The 26,798-nt window shown below is 49.2% G+C and overlaps 1 protein-coding gene across 1 annotated transcript; it reads left to right on the forward strand.

Annotated features, from left to right (window-relative positions):
- The first annotated feature begins 2,919 nt into the window (after positions 1–2,919).
- LOC118080215 (cholesterol 7-desaturase nvd) lies at positions 2,920–26,798 on the forward strand. The gene is made up of 7 exons (XM_060269743.2): positions 2,920–3,763; positions 17,919–18,107; positions 20,319–20,497; positions 21,960–22,085; positions 22,530–22,649; positions 25,502–25,678; positions 26,174–26,798. Exons 1-7 carry the CDS (start codon positions 3,466–3,468, stop codon positions 26,333–26,335), a joined length of 1,251 nt encoding a protein of 416 aa, XP_060125726.2. The 5' UTR covers positions 2,920–3,465; the 3' UTR covers positions 26,336–26,798.

Consider the following 26,798-nt stretch of genomic DNA (forward strand, 5'->3'; position numbering starts at 1 on the left):
ATAATAATAATTTCTTATTTTTATTATTTGTATATTATTTGTATAATTATTTGAATTATGGTGCTGGAGGAGACTCTTGAGAGTCCCATGGACTGCAAGACGATCAAACCTATCCATTCTTAAGGAAATCAGCCCTGAGTGCTCACTGGAAGGACAGATTGTGAAGCTGAGGCTCCAATACTTTGGCCACCTCATGAGAAGAGAAGAATCCTTGGAAAAGACCCTGATGTTGGGAAAGATTGAGGGCACTAGGAGAAGGGGAAGACAGAGGACGAGATGGTTGGACAGTGTTCTCGAAGCTACGAACATGAGCCTGACCAAACTGCGGGAGGCAGTGCAAGACAGGAGTGCCTGGCGTGCTATGGTCCATGGGGTCACGAAGAGTCGGACACGACTAAACGACTAAACAACAACAACAACAAAATCCCGCCCATCTGCCATCTGGCTGGGTTTCCCCAGCCACTCTGGGCGGCTTCCAGCAAAGATTAAGAATACATTAAAATGTCACACATTAAAAACTTCCCTGAACAGGGCTGCCTTCAGATGTCTTCTAAATGTCAGGTAGTTATTTATTTCCTGGACATCTGATGGAAGGGAGTTCCACAGGTTGGGTGCCACCACTGAGAAGGCCTTCTGCCTGGTTCCCTGTAGCTTCACTTCTCGTAGTGAGGGAACCGCCAGAAGGCCCTTGGAGCTGGACCTCAGTGTCAGGGCAGAACGATGGTGGAGACGCTCCTTCAGGTATACTGGGCCGAGGCCGTTTAGGGCTTTAAAGCTCAACACCAACACTTTGAATTGTGCATGGAAACTTAGAGTATGGCAATCTATTGTACACAAAAATGTTGTGGGAAATGGACATAGACGTGCAAATACCAAATGAAAAATGGATGGATTTGTGGTCTGGGAGAAAGTTGAAATCAGTTTTTGCAAAAAATAAGGGAAGCCTCATTAAAACATCTGCATTGGTGGCATTATACACAGGTGAGGGTATCCCGAATATGTAAGGAAGTCAATCCCAATTATATGAGGGAATGCACAGTCAAAGGTACATATTTCCATACGTGGTGGTGTGACAGGATCAAACCCTTCTCGAATGCTGTCTTCAAAGAAAATAAGCATGATATACAAGAAAACAATTGAAATGTCCCCTGCACTAGCGCTACTTGGGCTTAGGTTCCCGTCTGCTCACGGTTATCCTAAAGATGACCTCTTAGCCTTTCTATTGACTGCTGCTCATATTCCGGTGATAGGCTGAACATTGATTCTTGGTATAACAGAGTATGGTCAATTGCATTGGTTGAGAAACTAACATGCCAGGTGAGAGCAGCAAAAGGCAAACACAATCCATTTTCCTTTTATGACATATGGCAAATGTTTATTGAATACATAAATTGTTCAGACTGTGGCCGGAATCCACCCAGAAGTCTTGGGGAAATGTGGTGTGATCTCTTAGAGCAGGCATCCCCAAACTGCGGCCCTCCGGATGCTTTGGCCTACAACTCCCATGATCCCTAGCTATCAGGACCAGTGGTCGGGGAAGATGGGAATTGTAGTCCAAAACATCTGGAGAGCTGAAGTTTGGAGATGCTTGTCTTAGAGTAATGAAATGAAACTTCAACACATGGCATGATAAAAGTCTGTAATTTTATCAGGACAAGTTTACTGTTGTAATAATTGTTTTCCACCCCAAAATTTATCTTCTGTACCATGCAAATAAGTAAAAACAGTATTAAAAACAACAACATAAAAAAGCTTCCTGGATCCAGCCAATGACCCAGATTGTTGATCTCAGATTGGTGAGTGAGATGAGACCAGTAGGAGCCTGGTTATGTTTCACGGTGAACCACGGAGCCTCAGAGCTCCTGCTCTCTTTTAGCCCTATTTATCATGCTAGTTAATCCTAGCTCTCCCTCAGCCATTCTGATTTATATAATAAAATTGAAGAGTTGCAAGGGACCCCGAGGGTCATCTAGTCCAACCCCCTGCAATGCAGGAATCTCAACTAAATCTCAGCAGTAACTTGCATTTGAGGAGAAATTGCTTTTCTGCTGGGTTTTGGCTAATTTTACTTTTCAGCTGATTTTCAGGAACATTTTGTTGTTGTTGTTGTTTAGTCGTTTAGTCGTGTCCAACTCTTCGTGACCCCATGGGCCATAGCACACCGGGCATCTGTATTAATCAGAAATGTCCCAAATACACTCAACTAAAAGCTGTGTCCCTTTAAAAAGGGAAGGGGCTCTTGAACATGATTTGCAGTGATTTTTGATTATTGTAAATTTGTCTCTCTTACTATCCACGGAAGGAACAAGGGTGGCACTGTGGTCTGACTCTAAACCACAGAGCCTAGGGCTTGCCAATCAGAAGGTCGGTGGTTTGAATCCCCTCGACGGGGTGAGCTCCCGTTGCTCGGTCCCTGCTCCTGCCAACCTAGCAGTTTGAAAGCCTATCAAATTGCAAGTAGATAAATAGGTACCACTCTGGCGGGAAGGTAAACGGCGTTTCCGTGCGCTGCTCTGGTTCACCAGAAGTGGCTTTGTCATGCTCATAGCTGTCAAGTTTTCCCTTTTATTGCAAGGAAGCCTATTCAGCATAAGGGAATTTCCCTTTAATAAAGGGAGAACTTGACAGCTATGGCATGCTGGCCACATGACCTGGAAGCTGTACGCCGGCTCCCTCGGCTTATACAGTGAGATGAGCGTGCAAACCCAGAGTCGTCTGCGACTGGACCTAATGGTCAGGGGTACCTTTACCTTTTTACTATTCACAGACTTAGCCTGTCCTGAGGAACTGAGTGACTGGAAACTAGAGAGGCTGTCAGAATGTCTGAGCAGTGGTGGACTTTGGGCTTTCAGATTTCACCGATGCCCCGTGCAAGGCTAAAATTTGGCGTAACCCCTCCCCTTCCCTCCCCAGCCTTGTTTTGGTGACCCTTGCAGGGCAGAAGCCTGGTTGCTCAACCCTAAAACCATCTCTGATCTGAGACTGATCTGGAAACTGGCCAGTGTGCATCAGGGGGTGAAACGCAGGTACTGGCCATTGATCCTGTAAGAGCCAGGGAGGACATTAGTTCCACTTAGAACATTTGTTTGTTTAAATTTGTATACGGCCCTTCCTCCTCTCCAGATAGGAAATTCCTGCAACGCAGGGGGTTGGGCTAGATGACCCTCGGATCCCTTCCAAGTCGACAATCCCAGGATTCTCTCTCGCAGACTTTCAGCGAGCGCCTAATGCCTTCTCCCGGGGAAAGGGGAAGGAGAGAATCGCTGGCTTTTAGGGACTCTCCTCCTAAGCGCGGACACTCCAAAGGCGGGCAGAGCCTCAGTGGCGCCCCCTGGAGGCTGCACCCGGCGGTCAAATTCCCAGCCAAACCCTCTTCGTTGGGCTGGGCTGGGCGGGGTGGGGCCGCCTCCTGCGGGCGCCCATAAGAGGTCAGGGCGCGCAGCCTGGCGCGGCAGGTGGGACGCGATGGCGCTGCGCGACTGGCTCCTCGGGGCGCTGCCTTCCGCGGATCCCGGGGCTTGGATCGTGCTGCTTGGGGTGCTGCTGCTTTCGTGGCTGGCGCTGCGCCCTCTGCGGCTCTTGCGCGCCCCGGACGAGGTGGGCTACGCGGGCGAAGCCGGGTGCAGCCGCGCAGAGGCGGCCCGGAGAGCGCGCAGGAGCCGGCGGCTCGGGCAGCTGCCGCCCGTCTACCCCAACGGCTGGTTCCGCCTGCTGGATTCGTCGCAGCTGGGTCGCGGGGAGGTGCGCAACGTGGCTGCGCTGGGTGAGTGGGGTTCCGGAGCATGGGCAGATTGCGGGACGGGAGGAGGAGCGGGGCAGCTTGGAAGTGGAGCCGTCTGCCGAGCGCGCATCGGAATCAGCTGCGCGCAAAAGCGCGCAAAGGAATCCTGCTGCCAAGCGCGCGGCACAGTGCGCTGTTAGCAAGCCCTGCTAGGCGCCGGCCTCGGGGTCCAGGATTCCACCCCATGGAAAGGTATCCAGGGTGTCCTCACGAGGGTCGGTCGTAGCTTTGTCTCTGGAAGTTGGCTTGCTGGCTGCGGGGAAATCTTTCTCCCTTCCTTTCCACGGAGAGGCTTTCCGTGACGCGACAGTCTCTGCTGAGAGTCAGGAATGGCAGCTATAAAATCTCGGAATGATTGACAGAGAAGGGAGCCTGGGGTCATCTAGTCCAGCCCCCTGCAAGGCAGGAATCTCAACTCAAGAATTGCTGACAGCCTCTGTTGAAGAAAAACAAAACAAAACACTCCAATTACACCCAGAAAAGACCACAGTCAATAGAATCTTTCTTCTGAGACACCTGTGAGAATATATACTATGGGAAGCACATTTTCCAAAATATTTTTATTCCTGCATTGCAGGGGGTTGGGCTAGATGACCCTCTGGGGTTGCTAGGCATAACTTTTGTGGGGGGGGGCAACTTGAATGCTCAAAATCTTAAATTCTGCTCTCCGTCTGCAAAGGTGGGCAACCACGATGACCAAGGGTCTGAAAACAAAGCCTTAGGAAGGAGCTAGCTATGTTTAACCTGCAAAAGAGGAGACTGAGAGGAGACATGATAGCTATCTTCAAATATCTCAAGGGCTGTCACATGGAAGATGGAGCAAGATTGTTTCGTCCTGCTCTGGAGGGTAGGACTCGAACCCATGGCTTCAAGTTACAAGGAAGAAGATTCCAACTAAACATCAGGAAGAGCTTTTTGATAGTAAGAGCTGTTTGGCAGTGGAACAGACTCCCATGAGAAGTGGTAGACTCTCCTTCCTTGGAGGTTTTTAAGCAGAGGTTGGATGGCCATCTGTCAGGGATGCTTTAAGCTGAGTTTATTCCTGCATTTCAGAGGGTTGGACTAGATGACCCTTGGCGGGTGTCCCTTCCAATTTTACAGTTTCATGACATTCCCTTTCTCCTCCTCCCCCTCCTCCTCGCTGTTAGCACTTTGCAGATGTGTTTGGCAGAAAACACAAATCAGTGGATGCTGACAGGCAGCACTCAGGGGCCAACAGTTTTTCTTTAAAAAATGCATATCTCTATTCAGTTTTTGTCCTCTGAACTGCAGGTTTTGGTACCCTCCTGCAATTGAAAATGTTCCAAACAATCCTGTCTACACAGGAAACTCAAATCCGGTCTCAGACTGTTTCAGAAACTTCTCATTGGCTCCCAGCCCAAAAGAGCTGCCCTTTTTGTTTTAAAGCAGGGTAAGCAACTTAAGGCCCGGGGGCCGGATGCGGCACAATCACCTTCTCAATCCGGCCCACAGATGGTCCAGGAATCAGCGTGCTTTTACATGAGTAGAATGTGTCCTTTTTATTTAAAACGCATCTCTGGGTTATTTATGGGGCATAGGAATTCGTTCATTCCCTCCCCCCCAAATATAGTCCGGCCCACCACATGGTCTGAGGGACAGTGGACCGGCCCATGGCTTTAAAAGATTACTGACCCCTGTTTTAAAGAGTCAGAATGTAGGTTAGAGGGGGGAACTTGGAGGGCAGGAGGGTGATGATGGCAGCTGCTGGGAGGGTGATGATGGCAGCTCCTGTTAAGCTTTGCCCGAACCCCATCGCCAGTACTAGCAATTCCCCAGGTGTCAGGTGCGTTTTGCGACTGGCGAAGGTCCAATTGCAACCATGTGGAGATCTTGGGGTGCTAGATTGCCGACTGACATCTCCATCTGGCTGGCCCCTCCAGCCTTCTAAGCAGCTCAGCAGAAGAGTTTAATTCACTGTATTTCCTCCCTTGAGTAGGGGATGTGGGCAGGGGAAGGATTAGACCAGGTGACAAATGAGCGTAATATTTTAGCAGCAGTTCATTCATTTTCAGCTTTGTATTCTTGTTATACAAAAGCTGTGTCTAGAAATTTCGTTGATGCACCCATAACCTAGGTTTCAGGTGCCATTCAGCTCCTAGCTTTCACATCTCAGTTTCTAACACTGGCGTAAAGGTAAAGGTAAAGGGACCCCTGACCATTAGGTCCACTCGTGACCGACTCTGGGGTTGCAGCGCTCATCTCACTTTACTGGCCGAGGGAGCCGGCGTACAGCTTCCAGGTCATGTGGCCAGCATGACAAAGCTGCTTCTGGCGAACCAGAGCAGCACACGGAAACGCCGTTTACCTAACCGCTGTAGCGGTACCTATTTATCTACTTGCACTTTGACATGCTTTCGAACTGTTAGGTTGGCAGGAGCTGGAACCGAGCAACGGGAGCTCACCCCGTGGCGGGGATTCGAACCACCAACCTTCTGATCAGCAAGTCCTAGGCTCTGTGGTTTAGATCACAGCTCCACTCGTGTCCCTCCTGTGGATAGTAGAGGGACAAATTAACAATAGATGCCTGCTAGGTTGGCAGGACCAGGGACCAAACAACGGGAGCTCACCCCGTCGCAGGGATTCGAACCGCCGACCTTCTGATCGGCAAGCCCTAGGCTCTGGTTTAATCCACAGCGCCGTGCCCCTTGCTGTCTCCTGGCACCCACTGCCAACTCCTTTCTCTGCCTTGTCTTGGAGCAGCCCATCTAGAAGCCAGGCAATCAGAGTTCTCTTCGTTGCTCCTTGTTGCAGAAACTGGCAATGCTGTTTGCCTGCACAGAGCTCCGCGTCTTCTTCATCCCACTGGTGGCCTTGGAGATGTTTGGGAAACTCAAACCTTGCCAAGTCTCGTTGTCACAGCTTCTTCTTTCGTCTCACCCACGATTGCCGACGATTCAACGTACACCCTTTAATCAAACCAGGAACAAAGCGAACTGTCTGCCTTTTGTAGCGAGTTACTCTATGAGTTGTTTGCAATAACTGGGTTGTGGTGTTGCCAGAAGCCTTTATGGCCTCAATTTCCATTCAGTCGTTCATGAAAGGGTGTGTGTGTGTGTGTGTGTGTGTGTGTGCCTACTGCAAAGCTGAGCAAGCCTTCAGAAAGCAACTATTTGACTTTCCGAAGACATCTGAAGGCAGGGAAGTTTTTAACGGTTGATGTTTTATTGTGTTTTAAATATTTTGTTGGGTGCCGCCCAGAGTGGCTAGGGCAACCCAGTCAGATGGGAAGCATATGAATAAAATAGTAATAATTAAACTTCTTTTTTTTTTTTGCAAACCATCAGCTCTTAGAAGCAGTATTTACTGATCACATATCCTACCTTGGTAAGTCTTAAAAAACAGACCCAGTAAGGTAGGCCTGATATTGCAGTCAGCAGTAGGCATTGTTAGAAACTGAGATACATAAGGTAATTGCCAAATTCCTGCATTGCAGGGGGTTGGGCTAGATGACCCTTGAGTCCCTTCCAACTCTACGATAATTTCACCTTAAACCTGGCTTGCGGTCGCCATCACAAAGTGTGTAGGCACCTCTCTCTCTTTTTTACAGTGACATTTCTTATTCTTATCATTCAGTTCATTTCTATCCTGCTCTATGTTTTAAAGGAAAAATCTCCAATACGTTCAAACATCCAATTGAACCACCCAGAATAAAACAAAAACTAGCTTCCTGGAAAATATTTCAGATCCTTCTCAAAGGGATATTTTGCTTTTCTCCTCTTTATGGGCCGACTTAATTTAGGAAGGCAGTGAGGTGTAGTGGCTAGAGGGTCAGACCAAACCTGGGAGATCTGGGTTCAAGTCCCCACTCAGTTATGAAGCTCACTGGGTGACGTTGGAGTCGGTCGCTGCCTCTTCGACTGCCCCACAGGGTTGTTGTTGTTGTTTAGTCGTGTCCGACTCTTTGTGACCCCATGGATCGGAGCACGCCAGGCACTCCTGTCTTCCACTGCCTCCCGCAGTTTGGTCAAACTCATGTTCGTAGCTTCGAGAACACTGTCCAACCATCTCGTCCTCTGTCGTCCCCTTCTCCTTGTGCCCTCCATCTTTCCCAACATCAGGGTCTTTTCCAGGGAGTCTTCTCTTCTCATGAGGTGGCCAAAGTCTTGGAGCCCCAGTTTGATCTTCTTGCAGTCCATGGGAGCACCCTAATTCAAAAGCATCAATTCTTCAGCGATCAGCCTTCTTTATGGTCCAGCTAGGGTCGTTGTGGGGATTAACTAAGCAGGGAGGTTTCCCTTGAGAAAAAAGGTGGGATATAAATTTCATAAATAAGCTCTTCTGCATATCTGCTTAAGAAAGCTGGAGGGACCTGCCAGATAAGATGTCTGTCGCTAACCTGGCATCCAGAGATCTCCACATGGGAATGTGGTCCTTAGGGAATCTCGCCTCAGCAAGGAAGGCCACCAGCTCTCAGTTGGATATGTGCAAAGGCTTCTCATGCAATCCCCCTGGGGGTCCTCTAGTCCAGGCAACCTTCGGCCCTTCAGATGTTTTGGCCTACAACTCCCATGATCCCTAGCTAACAGGACCAGTGGTCAGGGATGATGGGAATTGTAGTCCAAAACATCTGGAGGGCCGAAGGTTGCCTATGCCTGTTCTAGTCCTGCCCCCTGCAAAGCACAAATCTTTTGCCTAAGCTGGGACTCGAACCCACAACGCTGGCATTAAGAGTCTCGTGTTCTACTGACTGAACTATCTTGGTGTCCTAGTTTCTTCCAGGCCTTTTCAAGCAAAGCTGAGTTTGGCGGATCTCTGGCGCTCTCTGTATTGTATTCTGTGTAATTGTAGAATTGGAAGGGACCTCCAATTCTGGACCTCTAGTCCAGGGGTCCTCAAACTAAGGCCCGGGGGCCAGATGTGGCCCAATCGTCTTCTCAATCTTCCCAATATGCCAGCAAGTTTGGAAAACTCAGCAATGGCCAGAGGATTGGAGAAGATCAGTCTACATCCCAATTCCAAAGAAGGGCAGTGCCAAAGAATGCTCCAACTACCGCACAATTGCGCTCATTTCACACGCTAGCAAGGTTATGCTTAAAATTCTACAAGGCAGGCTTAGGCAGTATGTGGACCGAGAACTCCCAGAAGTGCAAGCTGGATTTCGAAGGGGCAGAGGAACCAGAGACCAAATAGCAAACATGCGCTGGATTATGGAGAAAGCTAGAGAGTTCCAGAAAAACGTCTACTTCTGCTTCATTGACTATGCAAAAGCCTTTGACTGTGTCGACCACAGCAAACTTTGGCAAGTTCTTAAAGAAATGGGAGTGCCTGATCACCTCATCTGTCTCCTGAGAAATCTCTATGTGGGACAAGAAGCTACAGTTAGAACTGGATATGGAACAACTGATTGGTTCAAAATTGGGAAAGGAGTACGACAAGGTTGTATATTGTCTCCCTGCTTATTTAACTTATATGCAGAATTCATCATGCGAAAGGCTGGACTAGATGAATCCCAAGCCGGAATTAAGATTGCCGGAAGAAATATCAACAACCTCAGATATGCAGATGACACAACCTTGATGGCAGAAAGCGAGGAGGAATTAAAGAACCTTTTAATGAGGGTGAAAGAGGAGAGCGCAAAATATGGTCTGAAGCTCAACATCAAAAAAAACCAAGATCATGGCCACTGGTCCCATCACCTCCTGGCAAATAGAAGGGGAAGAAATGGAGGCAGTGAGAGATTTTACTTTCTTGGGCTCCTTGATCACTGCAGATGGTGACAGCAGTCACGAAATTAAAAGACGCCTGCTTCTTGGGAGAAAAGCAATGACAAACCTAGACAGCATCTTAAAAAGCAGAGACATCACCTTGCCGACAAAGGTCCGTATGGTTAAAGCTATGGTTTTCCCAGTAGTGATGTATGGAAGTGAGAGCTGGACCATAAAGAAGGCTGATCGCCGAAGAATTGATGCTTTTGAATTATGGTGCTGGAGGAGACTCTTGAGAGTCCCATGGACTGCAAGAAGATCAAACCTATCCATTCTTAAGGAAATCAGCCCTGAGTGCTCCCTGGAAGGACAGATCGTGAAGCTCAGGCTCCAATACTTTGGCCACCTCATGAGAAGAGAAGAATCCTTGGAAAAGACCCTGATGTTGGGAAAGATTGAGGGCACTAGGAGAAGGGGATGACAGAGGACAAGATGGTTGGACAGTGTTCTCGAAGCTACGAACATGAGTTTGACCAAACTGCGGGAGGCAGTGCAAGACATGAGTGCCTGGCGTGCTATGGTCCATGGGGTCACGAAGAGTCGGACATGACTAAACGACTAAACAACAACAACAACAGTCCAGGGGTCCTCAAACTAAGGCCCGGGGGCCAGATGTGGCCCAATCGTCTTCTCAATCCGGCCAGCGGGCAGTCTGAGAATCAGCACGTTTTTACATGAGTAGAATGTGTCCTTTTATTAAAAATGCATCTCTGGGTTATTTGTGGGGCCTGCCTGTTGTTTTTACATGAATAGAATGTGTCCTTTTATTTAAAATGCATCTCTGGGTTATTTGTGGGGCATAGGAATTCGTTCATTTTTTCCCCTTCAAAATATAGGTCTGAGGGACAGTGGACCGGCCCCCTGCTGAAAAAGTTTGCTGACCCCTGCTCTAATCTAACCCCCTTTGAGGCAGGAATGGACTGCTGTCCTTTACAGGGATCGAACCTGCAACCTTGGCAGACTCTTTTTTTTGCTGTCTTCCTCACAGAGCAGGCAGCTCCCGGCTGTCTCACCCCAGCGGAGGCATTCCCAAAGGATTCAGAGCGAACCTTTCTCCAGTTCCCCAGCCAGTGCGGCAGAGCCGGAAAAACGGGTTGTGGAAGTGTGCAGCATGTCAAAGGCTGACCTCACCACCCTGCCTTCTTCAGCTTTGCAATCGAAGAATTGTTGATCTGGAAGGGGCCCCCAGGGTCATCTAGTCCACCCCCTTGAGGCAGGACTTTTTTTGCCCAATAAGGGGCTTGAGAAAAGCCCATCGCAATAAGGAAGAAAGGGTGGGTGTTTAGGGGCTGTGGCCAAAAGCAGAGCCAAGTCAGCTTCATTAAGGTCTCACCCAGAAATGTTGACTCTCCTCCAAATCAATGTTCTAGTTGTGTACTAGCTTGAGGACATGGTGCGCCACCCCACAAATGGGGTAAACCAGGGTGAAATGTTGACACCCCAACAGCCAACCTTGTCTGATGACGGACTCCAAACTGATGCCAAGGTTTTGTCCTCATTTTGCCGCCACTCCCAGGCTTGAACTGGAAGCTAATATGAAAGAAAGGATAAGAGTTTAGCTGCTGCTAAGGCCACAGGCTCGATCCCCATAAAGGATAGCTGCACCTTCCTGCATTGTACCTTCCAAGCCTGCTGTTTTCATAGAACCCTAGAATGGTCAAGTTGGAAGGGACCCTGCTGGTCATCTAGTCCCAACCCCCTGCGTTGCAGGAATTCCGCCCCGCAAGGTGGGGCTCGAACCCACAACCCAGAGATTAAAAGTCTCCTGCTCTACCTCCACCCAAATATCCAAGCGAATCCTGGACAAAGTTTCCGGGCAGGAGGTTTCCATTGCTTGGTGCAGGCTTCAGAAGGCAACATCCAGCCCGCAAGGCCCACAGCAAAGAGGATTCACCCTTGCATTTCTGACCCACGTGGGTTCGAGTCCCTCATTGGGCTGAAGATTCTTGCATTGCAGGGGGTTCGGCTAGGTGACTCGCAGGGTCCCTTCCAACTTGGCAGCTCCAGGACTCTCAAAAAGCAGCTGCCTTTTGCATCAAGCAGTTCTGCTTTGGGCTGAGATGTAGCAGTTAAAAAAAGAAAACGGGGCGATCTGCTGTGGAAGAACCCTGCGAAAGAAGGGCACTGGGGTGACCCCGGCCTTGTTGCTGCTTGCGAAGGGGACCCCACCACAGGCGGGACTTTGGACCACCCTGAAAACATCAGTCCGTCACTGCCTATACTGAGCTTCCAGCTGCCGCACCCCAGCGGAGGCATTCTCAACGGCTTTTGCTTGACCCTTCCTCCAGTTCTTCGCCCCATGCGGCAGAGCCAGAAAAGCAGGTTGATGAAGTGAGCAGTGTGCCAAAGGCAGACCACCTCCCCCCCCCCCCCGATCAGCCTTGGAACCATCAAGTTGGAAGGGACCCCCAGGGTCATCTAGCCCAACCCCCTTGCAAGACTGGTATCTTCTGCCCAACGCAGGGCTCGAACCCACGACCCTGAGATTCAGAGACTCCTGCTCTTCCAACTGAGCTATCTCATAGAATCCTATAATTATCGAGTTGGGAGGGACCCCGAGAGTCATCTAGTCTAACCCCCTGCAAGGCAAGGATCTTCTGCCCCATATGGGGCTCGATTATTCTTTCTTCTGTCTTCCCAAGGAACATATTCATGTCCGGAGAGCTTCCTAGCCAGATCATTTTGGAGAGAATTTAAGCACTCTTCGGCAGAGCGGCCAACTTACCGTGTTGCTCCGCCTTGGCAGCATCTGCGCTGCTAGCTCTCAAAACTTTGGGATTGTCAGAAAATACACCACCAAAAACGAATCAATTTGAGTCGGGCTACTCCAGTGGCATCAATTAGACCCAGGGTTTTTCAAGCAATGTGGGTTTGAGCCCCACATTGGGCAAAAGATTACTGGCTTGCAAGGGGTTGGACTAGATGACCCTCAGGATCCCCTCCAACTTGAAAATTGGAGGGTACGGAGTTATCTGACTCCCGAATCGTTTGAAGGTACAGCCGTACCTTGGTTTTTGAACAGCTGAGTTCTCGAGCGTTTTGGCTCCCAAACGCCACAAACTCGGAAGTGACTGTTCCGGTTTGTGAACTATTTTTGAGAGCCAAACGTCCGACAGGGCTTCCAAGGCTTCTGATTGGCTGCAGGAGCTTCCTGCAGCCAATCGGAAGCCTCACTTTGGTTTCCGAATGTTTTGGAAGTCAAGCGGAAGTTTTAAAAATGCTTAATGTTTTATTATGTTTTTATATATGTTGGAAGCTGCCCAGAGTGGCTGGGGCAACCCAGTAAGATATGTGGTGTATTAATACGCAGTAAAATGATCATTATGGAACGGGGCGTCCCTATTTCCATTGGAGAAATGTTGGAGGGTATGAGATATATAACAGTGGTTTTCAACAGTGTGCCGCGGCACCCTGGGGTGCCTTGAAGAATGGCCACAGGAAACACTGGCCTCTGTCCCTCTTCCCTTCCCTCCCTTCCTCCGATGCCCTCTTGCATCTCTGCCTCCCAAAGGCTTGCACAACTGCTTGTTGCAGCAGCCCAAGCTACAAGCGCCGCAGGTGAATGGTGCCTCTGGGGCTGGCCAGGGGGTGCTGGTTGCCAGGAACTGAGGCAGCCTCAGAGTAAGCAAGGAAGTGGGTGAGGGAGCCCTGCCAGCCAGTCTGCCAGCCCTTGCTTTTGGGAATGGACAGAGAAGTGGGAGGCCAGGCAGGCAGGCTCTGTGATGGCCTTTCTTGTGCTTGCTGTGTACAATTCCTGCTTGGGAGCTGAGTGCCCGGAGCTGAAGGGGAGCCTTTGTGCCATACAGGCCTGGCAATGCCCGCTGCTTCCACCCAAGGCGCTGGCCTCACATTCACTCTGGTTAGTCTCTGTTGGGTCACTAAGGCTGGGGGCATCCTTTTTACAGGCTCCTGTGGGGCAGTGTGAGGAGGCACCTCTCTTTGGGGCAGGGGGGCAGCTCAGGGACTGGGGCAGCAGCAGCGGCTGCCCAGAGGACTCCCAAGGAGAGGGGAGAGGAGAGGAGGCTGAGGGAGGGAGCCCTCCGCAAGGGAGGGTGTTCGAAAAGGGGTGAGGAGCTGCCAGCTCTGCAGATAAGGGGTGGCATAACTGGGCTCCTGAGCCCCACGGGGGAGCTGCAGAAAGGATGTAGTTGCTCAAGGGAGCTGTGGACTCAAAAAATAAAATAAAATCGGAGAGACCGTTGAGGCCAAAGAAGAAGAAGGACTCAGAAAGGTTGAAAACCTCTGACATGCAATCATTGAGTTGGAAGGGACCCTGAGGGGTGCCAACTTGAATAAAATATGGGGGTGCAGGTCCACATCATTGATCATATGACACAGTGCACACACAAACACTTTGAATGGCAATGCTCATCAACTGGGGGGTGCCCCCCTAAAATATTTGATTGTGGGGGCCAAAGCATGTTGTTGTTGTTTAGTCATTTAGTCGTGTCTGCCTCTTTGTGATCCCATGGACCATAGCACGCCAGGCACTCCTGTCTTGAACTGCCTCCCGCAGTTTGGTGAGACTCATGTTCGTAGCTTCGAGAACACTGTCCAACCATCTCATCCTCTGTCGTCCCCTTCTCCTGGTGCCCTCAATCTTTCCCAACATCAGGCAATCAGCCTTCTTTATGGTTCAGCTCTCACAAAGCATAGTTGGCTCCTATGTTGAGGGTCATTCTAGACTAAGCCCCTGCTAGGCAGGAAGAGGCAGCTGCCCAATACGGGGATCAGACCTGCAACTTTTGGTGTTGTCAGCTCCACACTCTAACAAACCAAGCTCTCCAGCATCATAGAAGCCCAGAATCATCAAGTTGGAAGGGACCCCAGGGGGTCATCTAGTCCTGTCCCCTGCAATGTGCAACAGGTGGCGCTCTGGGGAAGTTTTACTAATTTCGCAATAAAATTTACAATGTTGTTGTTTAGTCGTGTCCGACTCTTCGTGACCCCATGGACCAGAGCACACCAGGCACTCCTGTCTTCCACTGCCTCCCGCAGTTTGGTCAAACTCATGTTCGTAGCTTCAAGAACACTGTCCAACCATCTCGCCCTCTGTCGTCCCCTTCTCCTAGTGCCCTCAATCTTTCCCAACATCAGGATCTTTTCCAGGGAGTCTTCTCTTCTCATGAGGTGGCCAAAGTATTGGAGCCTCAGCTTCACGATCTGTCCTTCCAGTGAGCACTACAATATCGGTTTTTTTAAAAATATATTTTTAAGGCTGAATTCTGCAGCTCGTACCCAAAGTAATTTCTGCGCTCTGGAGAAGCTATGCATCTCTGCACGATTGTGGGATCCCCAGAGGCATCGGGCTGGCTACTCTTGCTGTTTTTGAGCTGTTTGTTTAGATTTTATATTTTTTAGATTTTTATGCCGTATGAAACATAGCAGTAACAGACCATTAGAATTGTGGAGTTAGAAGGGACCTAAGGGTCATCTAGCCCACCCCCTGCAATGCAGGAATCTTTTGCCTAACATGGGCCTTGAATCAATGACCCTGAGATTAAGAGCCTCATGCTCAGTTGGTGAGAGTGAGGAACTGATAACACCAAGGTTTGATCCCCGTATGGGACAGCTGCATATTCCCACATTGCAGGGGGTGGGACTGGATGATCCTTGGGGGTCCCTTCCAATCATTCTATGAGTCTATATCCAGCCGGGGAGCATAGCAGACTTTGCTTTTTATTCTCTGCTTCTCCGCTGTGCGGAAAGGATCGGCTCCATTTGGCCCCATCCAGACTCACTCCTCTTCTCAGAGCTGGATAAAACTTGCAGACATTGGTTCGAGTCCTACCCTCCAGAGCAGGAGAAAACAAGCTGCATTTTGCTCTAGGGAATATTGTCCAACCGCAAAGCTGCGTCTTATCATACGCCTGGTGTCACACACGCAAAGTGGACGCGAGATTTTTTTCCACGCCTAGTTTTTGCAACAGCCTCTCTTTTGTTTAAACCGGGCATTTATCCAAATTACAGCTTTAGGCTTAAATCCTTTTTACGTCATTCCGGGACTCTTCTCCTTAAGTCACCCCTAGAACTGGAAGGGACCCAATGGGTCATCTAGTCCCACCCCCTGCAATGCAGGAATCTCAACTGAAGCGTCCATGTCAGATGACCATACAACCTCTGCTGAAAAACCACCCGAGGGAGACCGTTCCACGGTCAAACTGCTCTTACTGGAAGAAAACTCTTTCTGATGTTTAGCCAGAATCTCCTTTCTTGCAACTTGAATCAATTTGTTTGGGTCCTATGCTCAGCAGCAGGAGAAAACAAGCTTGTTCCATCTTCCATGTGACAGCCCTTGAGATATTTGAAGATGCCGATCTTATCTCCTCTTTTCCAGGATAAACATACCCAGCTCCCTCCTAAGGCTTGGTTTCCAGACCCTCGATCATCTTGGTCGCCCTCCTTGGTCGCCCAACTTGTCAATGTACTTCTTAAATTGTGGTGCTCAGAACTGGACACAGTATTCCAGGTGTGGTCTGATCATGTCAGACTAATCTGATCTCATTTTTTGACAGAATTACAAGCCTGGTAGATGAAAGGAACGCTGTGGGTGGATGTAGCCTATCTTGATTTCAGCAAGGCCTTTGACAAGGTGCCCCATGATATTCTTGTAAAGAAGCTGGTAAATGCGGCCTAGACAATGCTACCATTCAGTGGATTTGTAACTGGCTGACTGACTGAACCCAAAGGGTGCTCGTCAATGGCTCCTCTTCATCCTGGAGAGAAGTGACTAGTGGGGTGCCACAGGGTTCTGTCTTGGGCCCAGTCTTATTCAACATCTTTATCAATGACTTGGATGATGGGCTTGAGGGCATCCTGAGCATGTTTGCAGACGACACCAAATTGGGAGGGGTGGCTAATACCCCAGAGGACAGGATCACACTTCAAAATGACCTTAACAGATTAGACAACTGAGCCAAAGCAAACAAGATGAATTTTAACAAGGAGAAATGTAAAGTACTACACTTGGGCAAAAAAGAATGAAAGGCACAAATACAGGATGGGAGACACCTGGCTTGAGAGCAGTACATGTGAAAAGGATCTAGGAGTCTTGGTAGACCACAAACTTGACATGAGTCAACAGTGTGATGCAGCAGCTAAACAAGCCAATGCAATTCTGGGCTGCATCAATAGGAGTATAGCATCTAGATCAAGGGAAGTAATAGTACCACTGTATTCCGCTCTGCTCAGACCTCACCTGGAGTACTGTGTCCAGTTCTGGGCACCACAGTTCAAGAAGGATACTGACAAGCTGGAATGTGTCCAGAAGAGGGCAACCAAAATGGTCAAAGGCCTGGAAACGATGCCTTATGAGGAACGGCTTAGGGAGCTGGGTATGTTTAGCCTGGAGAAGAGAAGGTTAAGAAGTGATATGATAGCCATGTTCAAATATATAAAAGGATGTCATATAGAGGAGGGTGAAAGGTTGTTTTCTGCTGCTCCAGAGAAGCAGACATGGAGCAATGGATTCAAGCTACAAGAAAGAAGATTCCACCTAAACATTAGGAAGAACTTCCTGACGGTAAGAGCTGTTCGGCAGTGGAATTTGCTACCAAGGAGTGTGGTGGAGTCTCCTTCTTTGGAGGTCTTTAAGCAGAGGCGAAGAAGAGAAGACTCCCTGGAAAAGACCCTGATGTTGGGAAAGATTGAGGGCACTAGGAGAAGGGGACGACAGAGGATGAGATGGTTGGACAGTGTTCTCAAAGCTACGAACATGAGTTTGACCAAACTGCGGGAGGCAGTGGAAGACAGGAGTGCCTGGCGTGCTATGGTCCATGGGGTCACGAAGAGTCGACACGACTAAACGACTAGATACAACAAGCAGAGGCTTGCCAGGCACATGTCAGGAATGCTTTGATGGTGTTTCCTGCTTGGCAGGGGGTTGGACTGGATGGCCCTTGTGGTCTCTTCCAACTCTATGATTCTATGATTCTATGACCAAGGCAGAATAGAGTGGGACTATGACTTCCCTGGATCTGGACACTAGACACCTGTTGATGCAGCCTAGAATAGCCTTTTCTTTTCTTTTCTTTTTTTTGCGCTGCCACATCACATTGTGGTCCACTGAGGCCCCTAGATCCTTTTCACATGAGCCACCAAAACAGGACAGAGCTGAGTGCACCTTCAGCGACGAAGAGTGGAGAAATCATTCTCCCTTCTTGGGGGCTATTAAGCAGAGGTTGGATGGCATCCAGGTGGAATTTTTGAAATGTCTCTTTTTACCCCCTCCTCAACTTTGCCCAACTTTTGTGTCTGGATTTTCACTTTATGAAATATGGCAACCTTACATCTAGGGTTTCTCTTTGGGCTTCCCCTACTCAGTTGAGAATCAAATCCTTCACCCCAGCTGAGAGAGGAGCCAGCCTCAGCTCCCTGGGCCTCATCCTGCCTCCTCTCTTTGCCTCCGGCAGGGGAGCAGTTTGCCGTCTTCCGGAACTCGGATGGGAAAGCTTGTGTGGTGGATGCCTATTGCCCTCACCTGGGTGCCAACCTCGGTGTCGGAGGCCAGGTGGTGGGCAGCTGCATTGAGTGCCCGTTCCATGGCTGGCAGTTCGATGGAGAGAGCGGCAAGTGTGTCAGGATCCCATACGCCGAGAAAGGTGAGCCATCTTTGCCCCTCTCATTGACCCCTGAACCTGTTTCGCACCTGGGGCCTGGAAGGCAGCGGGCAGCTCAGCACTTTGGGGGCCAAGGGGGGCAGCCCTCACAGGGGTGGCGCGAGGCCATGTGGGCACAGGCAAAGCAGAAATCCCTGGCAATAAGCAAAGGTGCTTTTAAAACCAGGAATGGGGGGCAATTAAATGACTCCCCCAAAATCCCAAGTCCCCACCACAGCCTCAAACTAAGGCCAGGACAATGACAGTTGACACAGGCACCATAATACACAACAGCAAAGAGGCTCAGAAAATCAGTCTATAAAATTGTAGCAATAAGCAGATACCATGCATCGTACTGCTTCCTCTGACTATCCAACACAGAATCAAATAATCACCAAAATTCAATGGTTTGATGAATTTCCTTGATTCCTATGGCTAATGACTCCTCTGGAAGAGGGGAATCTAGGGCTCCTCCTGTTTCCACAATCCCTTAAGCATAAGGTCACGTACTCCTTGCCCCTCCATAAGGTGGGAACGTGGCCTCACAATAAGAGGCAGGAGGCAATCATACCCCAGGGTAGCACATACCCCAGACAGAAATCCATTGGGATGGTGGATTGAATCCTGATAATTTCAAAGGATAATTGTGGGGAAAGCCTTGCAGCTAGGGGGATGTGTAAATATTTTTATTGTTCTTGAGAAGCAGGCAGGGGAAGGGGGTTGCAGTGGGTGACGCCCGTCCCGGGTGTCACCACTGGGGGGGGGTGACAAAATGCCGGGCGGCACACACCGTGGGGCCTGCTGCGTGCCAGAGCCACTGCGCACAGGCTTTGTGCTGGCCAAACGGTCCGCCCGCTGCCTCCCCCCCCAGCTGTAGGGCGGCTGAATGGGAGGAGGCAGGCAGTGGCGTTGCAAGGTGGGGGCAGGGGGGCGGTACGCCCCAGGTTCCATGTCTGGGAGGGTGACAAGGTGGCACCCCGTGGGGTGCTTGCCCTGCCGCCCTGGCCTGGGCGTGGCGGCGCGAGCAGCCATTGTGCCGCCGCAGCCGCATATGGAGGATTCTCCATTTGTGGCTGCAGCCGTGAGCAGAGGATCCTGCCACTGTCCGCCCGGCTCTCAGGCAGCGCCGGCGGCAAATCACCATGTACAACGCATGCACAGTGTCGCACGCATGAACTGTGTGTAGTGACGCTGCACATGCACCGTACATAGCGGTTTGCCACCGGCGACGGTGGAGCGCCGTATGTATGGTTGTGAAATCCCTCCGCCACCAGCAGGAGTCGCTTATGGCAAGCCGGGGGGGGCCCCCTCCCAGCCTCGCTCCCTCTCTGGCTCGCTGTAAGCGGCTCCTGCTTTGCCATTTTACAGCGAGCCAGGGAGGGGGGCAGACGGGAGCTGTGGCTCCCAAGAGGATGCAGCTTTGCCAGCGCCCCGGCAAAGCGGCATAGCTTCCCCCTTCCCCCGACGGCTTGGCATACTTGGGAGTTGTGGGGTGGGAGCACAGAGGCATAGGAAGGAGGGTGGGCATTAGGTGCCCGCCCACAACTCCTAAGCCTACCCAAGCTGTCGATATGTGTGTGTGGGGGGGGGGTGACAAAAAATTCTGCACCGGGTACCACCTGGGCTTGCTACGCCTCTGGAGGCAGGCAGACTCCAGAGCCCCCATGGTGTGCCCCGCCCCATGGGCAGCTCGCCTTGTCCCTGAGTGTGCTGCCCTAGGCACCCGCTCCACCACTGGAAGCAGGTACTTAAAAGGTGTCAGGAACGAGAATGATGAACAGGGGTGGGCGATGGGCTCATGTTTCTACACGCCAAACACTCCTAGAGACATATTTGTCTTGTATCGTTGATGCTGTTGATAAATCTGTTATGGGACATGGGGAGAGCTCTTAAAAGTTCACGCAACCCTATGCTCAGAGTTCCTATTCTTGGTGTGTTTGAACCTTGTTGCAACAAATAAAGATCAGGTCTACTGGCCGTTGTTTCTTTAACTTGGCTGGAGAGACTCCTCCTTTTGCTGACCAGAGGGATCCGGGGGGAAAACCGGAACCCCAGGATTTTTCCTTAGCAGTTCGCAAGCACACTGGAAGCAATGAACACGGATGAACTGGATAGCTCGGTTCACCTGAGCTCTCTGGCCTTCATCTGAATCAGGAGACACGGGTCCTACCGCTTGACAGGGCTGCCTCTGACGCCCACTCCCTCTCCCCGCAGTGCCCGAATTCGCCAAGATCAAGGTGTGGCCATCGTGCGAGGTCAGCGACATGGTCCTGGTCTGGTACCACTGCGACGGCATCGACCCGACGTGGCAAGTCCCTGACCGCGAAGAGTTCCTGCCGCGCCCGTGCCCCTTCCGTGGCCTCACTGAGCACTTTGTCAACGTACACATTGAGGTGCTTGCGGGGACACAGCCAGGCAGGGCACTGTGATGAGTCGGGGGTCCCGAGGGAGGGGGGTGGGCAGGCATCACGGCATGATCTGATGGTGGCACTTGGTAAGACTCAGTGGCAGGATTTGTGTGGGGTTGGAGTGTGTGTGGAGGGGAAGCCCATGCAGAGCAGAATAATAATAATACAGTAATAATAATAATAATAATAATAATAATAATAATAATAATAATAAAAGGTAAAGGGACCCCTGACCATTAGGTCCAGTCGTGACCAACTCTGGGGTTGCGGCGCTCATCTTGCATTATTGGCCGAGGGAGCCAGCGTACAGCTTCCGGGTTATGGGGCCAGCATGACTAAGCCGCTTCTGGCGAACCAGAGCAGCACACGGAAACGCCGTTTACCTTCCCACTGTAACGTTACCTATTTATCTACTTGCATCTGACGTGCTTTCGAACTGCTAGGTTGACAGGAGCTGGGACCGAGCAACGGGAGCTCAGGGATTCAAACCGCCGACCTTCTGATCGGCAAGCCCTAGGCTCTGTGGTTTAACCCACAGCGCCACCCGCGTCCCAATAATAATAATTAATAAATTAATAAATATATATATTTATACTCAACTGATCTGGCTGGGTTTCCCCAGCCACTCTGGCCAGCTCCCAACAGAATATTAGAAACACGATAAAGCTTCAAACATTAAAAACTTCCCTAAACAGGGCTGCCTTCAGATGTCTTATTTTCTTGACATTTGATGGAAGGGCGTTCTGCAGGGCAGGCCCCCTGCCTGGTTCCCTGTAGCTTCACTTCTCACAGTGAGGGAACCACCAGAAGGCCCTCGGAGCAGGACCTCAGTGTCTGGACTGAGCAATGGGGGTGGAGATGCTCCTTCAGGTATACTGGGCCAAGGCTCTTAATGTTAAAAACCTATGAAAGCAACTGTCTCCATTTGGAAAAGCACGCTCAAAGTTGTCTTATACAATTATGTTATAAAGTCCAGCAGGACTGGATTTTGTTGTTTTTACCTTTTATACCTTTATTGTTGCACTGAACTGGCAATGGGAGGTTTCCTTGAAGCTTTTGAATAATTTTGAAAATTATTTTATTCTGGACCGTTTGATTTGATTTCTTAATGGGTTGTCAACAGCCTGGAGATATTTTCCTTTAAAATATAAAGTGCTATAGAAATGAAATTGTTATTATTGTTGTTGTTGTTGTTATTATTATTTATAATAATATAATATCATTGGTGGAAAATAATAATAATAATAATAATAATAATAATAATAATAATAATAATACCTTGGAAGGGTCTCTGGAGGTTGTGGACTCTCCTTCCTTGTTTTGAAGCAGAGGTTGGATGCCCATCAAACATCAGAGTGGGGGTTGGGCTGGATGACCTCTGGGGGACCCTTCCCACTGGCAGAGGCTCTGCAGAGTTCCAGGCAGCCCTCTCCTTTCTCCATCCCAGGATATCCCAGAGAACGGAGCAGACACGGCCCACCTCTCCTTCCTCCACCGCCACGCTTTCCTGAGTGGAGCCGACCTGCGCTACATGGACTCCCCTTTCTGGACTTTCTTCCGGCACCACTGGCAGGTAAAGGAAACTCCCCCCGTGGGACCAGCGTTCGAAACACAAATATCACTCCTACATTGCCGGGGGTTGGACTAGATGACATTTGGGGGACTCTTCCCGCTCGACAACTCTGATTCTATGAAAGGAGGGTTGGGGTTACCTTGGCCAAGTTGAACGCCAAGGTCAATAATTTCTAGCTCGGTTGCTAGAGGAAGAGCATGAAACTCCCAAACTGGGTGGTGGTGGGTTCAAGCTCCACACGGGGCAAATGTTTCCTGCTTTGAGAGGGGTTCGACTGGATTACCCTTGCAGGTCCCATCCAATAGCTCAGTTGGAAAAGCAGGGTGGTGGGTTTGAGTCCCACACTGGGCAGAAGATTCCTGTCTCTCAGCGGGTTGGGCTAGATGACCCTCCGGGTCCCTCCCAACTTGGCAATTCTATGACACTGCCATTTTTCTACCATAGGCAGATTGGCGCCCTGAAACGGAGCCCAATGCACACTGTTCCCGTTTGCAGCTGAAGCACAACATCACTCTCTTTGGAAAGCACTTCAGCTTCATGGACCTGAGCGTTTCAGCCTGGCAGGTACGGTCTACGGCGAGGAAAGGAGGAAAGGCTGTAAGAGGATGGTAGACTCTGTTTTTTTCTTGACTTTTTCTAGGGTCGTCTGGTTCAGCCCCCCCCCCCAGCATAGCAGGAATCTTTGGCCCAAGGTGGGACTTGAACCCGTGACCCAGAAATTAAGTATCCTAGAATCATAGGACTGTAGAGCTGGAGGGGATCCCAGGGTCATCTAGCCCAACCCCCTGAATCCCAGCTATTGCATCCCAGAATGGAGATGGAGACCCAGAACAAAATTGTGTCACAGCTTTTAAAAACATTGCCTGACCCCTTAGCCAAAGACCACCTAGAAGCATAATTGAAGCATCACAAAAAGAGGTGGAGAAATTTGCCTCCCCCCCTCTCAAAAATTTTATTTATACCTTTCAGATTTCTACATTTCACTGATTTTACAAGCATTTTGACATTTCAAAACTTGACTTCCTTCCCCCACTTTCTGCTGTTCCTTAAACTTATTTTTAATATCTTCTTCATATCCAAATTAACTTAATTTGTCCAGTTACAGGTAGGTAGCCGTGTTGGTCTGAGTCAAAGCAAAATAAAAAAAATTCCTTCAGTAGCACCTTAAAGACCAACTAAGTTTTTATTTTGGTATGAGCTTTCGTGTGCATATCTGAAGAAGTGTGCATGCACACGAAAGCTCATACCAAAATATAAACTTAGTTGGTCTTTAAGGTGCTACTGAAGGAATTTTTTTATTTTAATTTGTCCATTTATTCATCTTCTTTAAATATACACTCTTATGAAACTGCAGGTTATTACAATAATTCTGCCAATGTTTTTATCTGTTTGCAATTTATCTGAAAATATTCAATAAACAATTTCCATTCTTTTATAAAAAGTTTGTTATCTTGATTTCTTATTCTTCCAGTAAGTTTCACCATTTCTGCACAAGTTTTTGTATCCATTTTTCTTTTGCTGGGACTTCTTCTTCTTTCCATCTTTGGGCAAGTAACATACTTGCCGCTGTAGTCGCAAACATGAATAACTTTCTAGACATTTTAGGTAGTTCTGTCCCTATAACTTCCAAGAGAAAAGCTTCTGGGTTGTTGTTTTTTTTACAAAGGTTATTTTAAACATCCTTTTTATTTCATTATATATCATTTCCCAGTAAGCCTTAACCTTACTACAAGACCACCCACATATGATAAAAAGAACCTTCTTTCTCTTTACATTTCCAACACTTATTTGATTTAGATCTATATATTATACAGTGGTACCTTGGTTTGCAACTGTCTTGGATTACAACCGTTTTGGATTACAACCACGTCAAACCTGGAAGTTTGTGTCCCTTTTTTTGGATTACAACCCATATTTTTTTGGAGGCCCCATTGGGAGGCGCCTTGGGTTACAACTGTTAGGGTGCCAGCAAGTTGGCACACTGAAGAGCAGCAGACAGGGTCAGATAAAACCAAGGTCAACAGTCTGGTCAGGAGCCAGCCAAAGTCAGGCAGTTACGTGGGGGTCAAGAGTAGCCAAGGTCAGTTCAAGCCAGAAGTCCGAAAGCCAGGGTCAGGAAATCGAGATCAGGATCACAGGAACCAAGGACAAGATGAGCGGGGCAACTACCGGTAAGCACTTCAGTACAACGTTGCAGACGCTGCAGAGCGGTCAGCCGGCCTCTCTTAAGTAGCCGGTTCCCTCCCCCGCTTTTTATGAGATGCAGCTGTTTCTAATTGCAGCCGACGTTTTTGGACTCGGCGTTCCTTTGCTCCTTTAACAGAGGGTATTTTGCTCTGTAAATGTAAGGTTGTTCCGTACAGTTCTGTTGATGGTTACAGTTACCTTCTGCGTTTTTTAAAAATAATAATTTTTATTCATTTTATATAAAAAGAAAATACAAACAAACAAAACAGAACAACAAACAACAGAAAAATATTTCTTACAATATCTTAACTTCCGTCAACAACATTATGTGACTTCCCTCAATCCCCTCCATCTGAATTTCATTTCTAATCATCTTTGGCAATTTCAGAAAATGACTTCTAAAACAATTTTTTCACTACAACATTCTAAAAGAAATACTAAACACCCTACATTTACACCAGAAGCCTATATCTACTTCCCTAAGGAATCTTAAATATCACAATATTTTTTCAAATGTATTTTAAATTCCTTCCAATCTTCTTCCGCCATCTCTTCTTCCTGGTCGCGGAGTCTCCCAGTCAGTTCAGGGTTACAGTTACCTTCTGGGCCTGGCCAGGCTGGTTGAAGGCACTTTGTCTTGACCTCTCCAAGGCAGATTCTCTTTCGGGCTTGGCTTGCTATGTAGGGCAGTGGGCCAGGATGCCTCTTAACAGCAGCAGCTGAGCAACAGACACCTAGAGCTGTCAAATTGGAACCGTCCTGGATGGGGCTCGAACCTGCAACCTTGGTGTTCTCAGCACCTTGACTGTCTGTGGGGTTGCCCCCATGCTGGCTTACCATCTCTCTCTCTCTCTCTCTCTCTCTCTCTCTCTCTCTCTCTCTCTCTCTCTCTCTCTCTCTCTCTCTCTCTCTCTCTCTCTCTCTCTCTCTCTCTCTCTCTCTCTCTCTCTCTCTCTCTCTCTCTCTCCAGTGTGGTGTAGTGGTTAAGAGCAGTAGACTCGTAATCTGGGGAACCGGGTTTGCTTCCCCGCTCCTCCACATGCAGCTGCTGGGTGACCTTGGGCTAGTCACACTTTTTTGAAGTCTCTCAACCTCACTCACCGCACAGAGTGTTTGTTGTGGGGGAGGAAGGGAAAGGAGAATGTTAGCCGCTTTGAGACTCCTTAGTGATAAAGCGGGATATGAAATCCAAACTCTTCTTCTTCTTCGTCTTCTCTTGCCCCCTGCAGGTGGGGCCCAGTTTGGTCTTCCTTGTCATGCAGTTTCCCCTCCTGGGCCAAGGAATCATCGTCCAAAGCGTCACCCCCGTGGAGCCTCTCATGCAGCAGGTGATCCACCGAATATACTTCCAGAAGAACGTTCCTGCCATTATCCCCAAGATATTGCTCCGCGCAGAGTGCAGCCAGGTAGGGAGCGCCAGCAGGGGGCACCCCAGCGTTGGACACGCAGATGGGGGAGAGAATCGCCAAATGGCACTGTTATGTACTGAGCTGAATCCTAGAACAATAGGATCCAGAATGCAGCAGTCTGATTGGTCCGCCGGAGCCACCCAATCAGGCGCCTGGATGAAGCGAGTCAGCAACCTGATTGGCCTGCAGAAGCCAATCAGGCTGCTGGCAGAAGTGAATCCGCAGCCTGATTGGCCTACAGGTGCAGCCCTGAAGTAGCCAATCATGCAAGGCCTATTGTGTAAATAATTTCTTCTTCTGTTGCTACCGTACTGCACCCTGCTTCCGAATTAGTGCAGGAAGCTCCTGCAGCCAATCAGAAGTTGCACCTTGGTTTCAGAAGTCGAATGGACTTCCGGAATGGATTCCTTTTAAGAACCAAGGTACGATTGTACTACCGTGATCCCTGCAGTGGAGTGACTGTGGTTTTTTTTGGTTGGTCTCCTTTTCCAGTTTGAGCGCGACGTCATGATATGGAACCACAAGCAATACCTGTCCAAACCACTTCTGGTGAAGGAAGACGGGGCGATTCAGAGGCACCGTCGTTGGTTCTCCCAGTTTTACAGCGAGAAGAGCCCAAAGATTACCAGCCAAAAGGAGAGTCTGGACTGGTGACCAACAGAAGCGCCTTTTCCCCTCTCGCTTCCCCCCCCTCTGGCCGAGGGGATCCAGGAAGTCAACACCTGCAAGCCGTACTTGGGTGACCATGTTCAGGGAAATCTTTAGTGTGTGATGTTGTGTTTTTACTATTTTTTTTTATGGCAGCTGCCCAGAGTGGCTGGGGCAGCCAAGGCAGATGGGCGGCATATAAACAATAAATTATTATTACTTATTCTTATTATTACTATGCCTGGGGACTGTCGCTCTTTGGCCGAGCAAGCCTTGAAGAAATGCGGATCCTGATCTCCTCTGAAAAGATGGACTGCAACCACTTGTTGCCCTTGAAAATTTGGGCTTGTTTTGGCCCGCAAGACTTTGGATGGTATGTGATATTGCAGATATTAATATTGCACAGTTTGAACTGACTGGACGCATAAAAACTGAGTCCTTTGGGAATGAAGTATTGTCCTGACCCAAA

This window comes from Zootoca vivipara, chromosome 2 (genome assembly GCF_965207765.1).
Source record: "Zootoca vivipara chromosome 2, rZooViv2.hap1.1, whole genome shotgun sequence".
NCBI classification, from domain to species: Eukaryota; Metazoa; Chordata; class Lepidosauria; order Squamata; family Lacertidae; genus Zootoca; species Zootoca vivipara.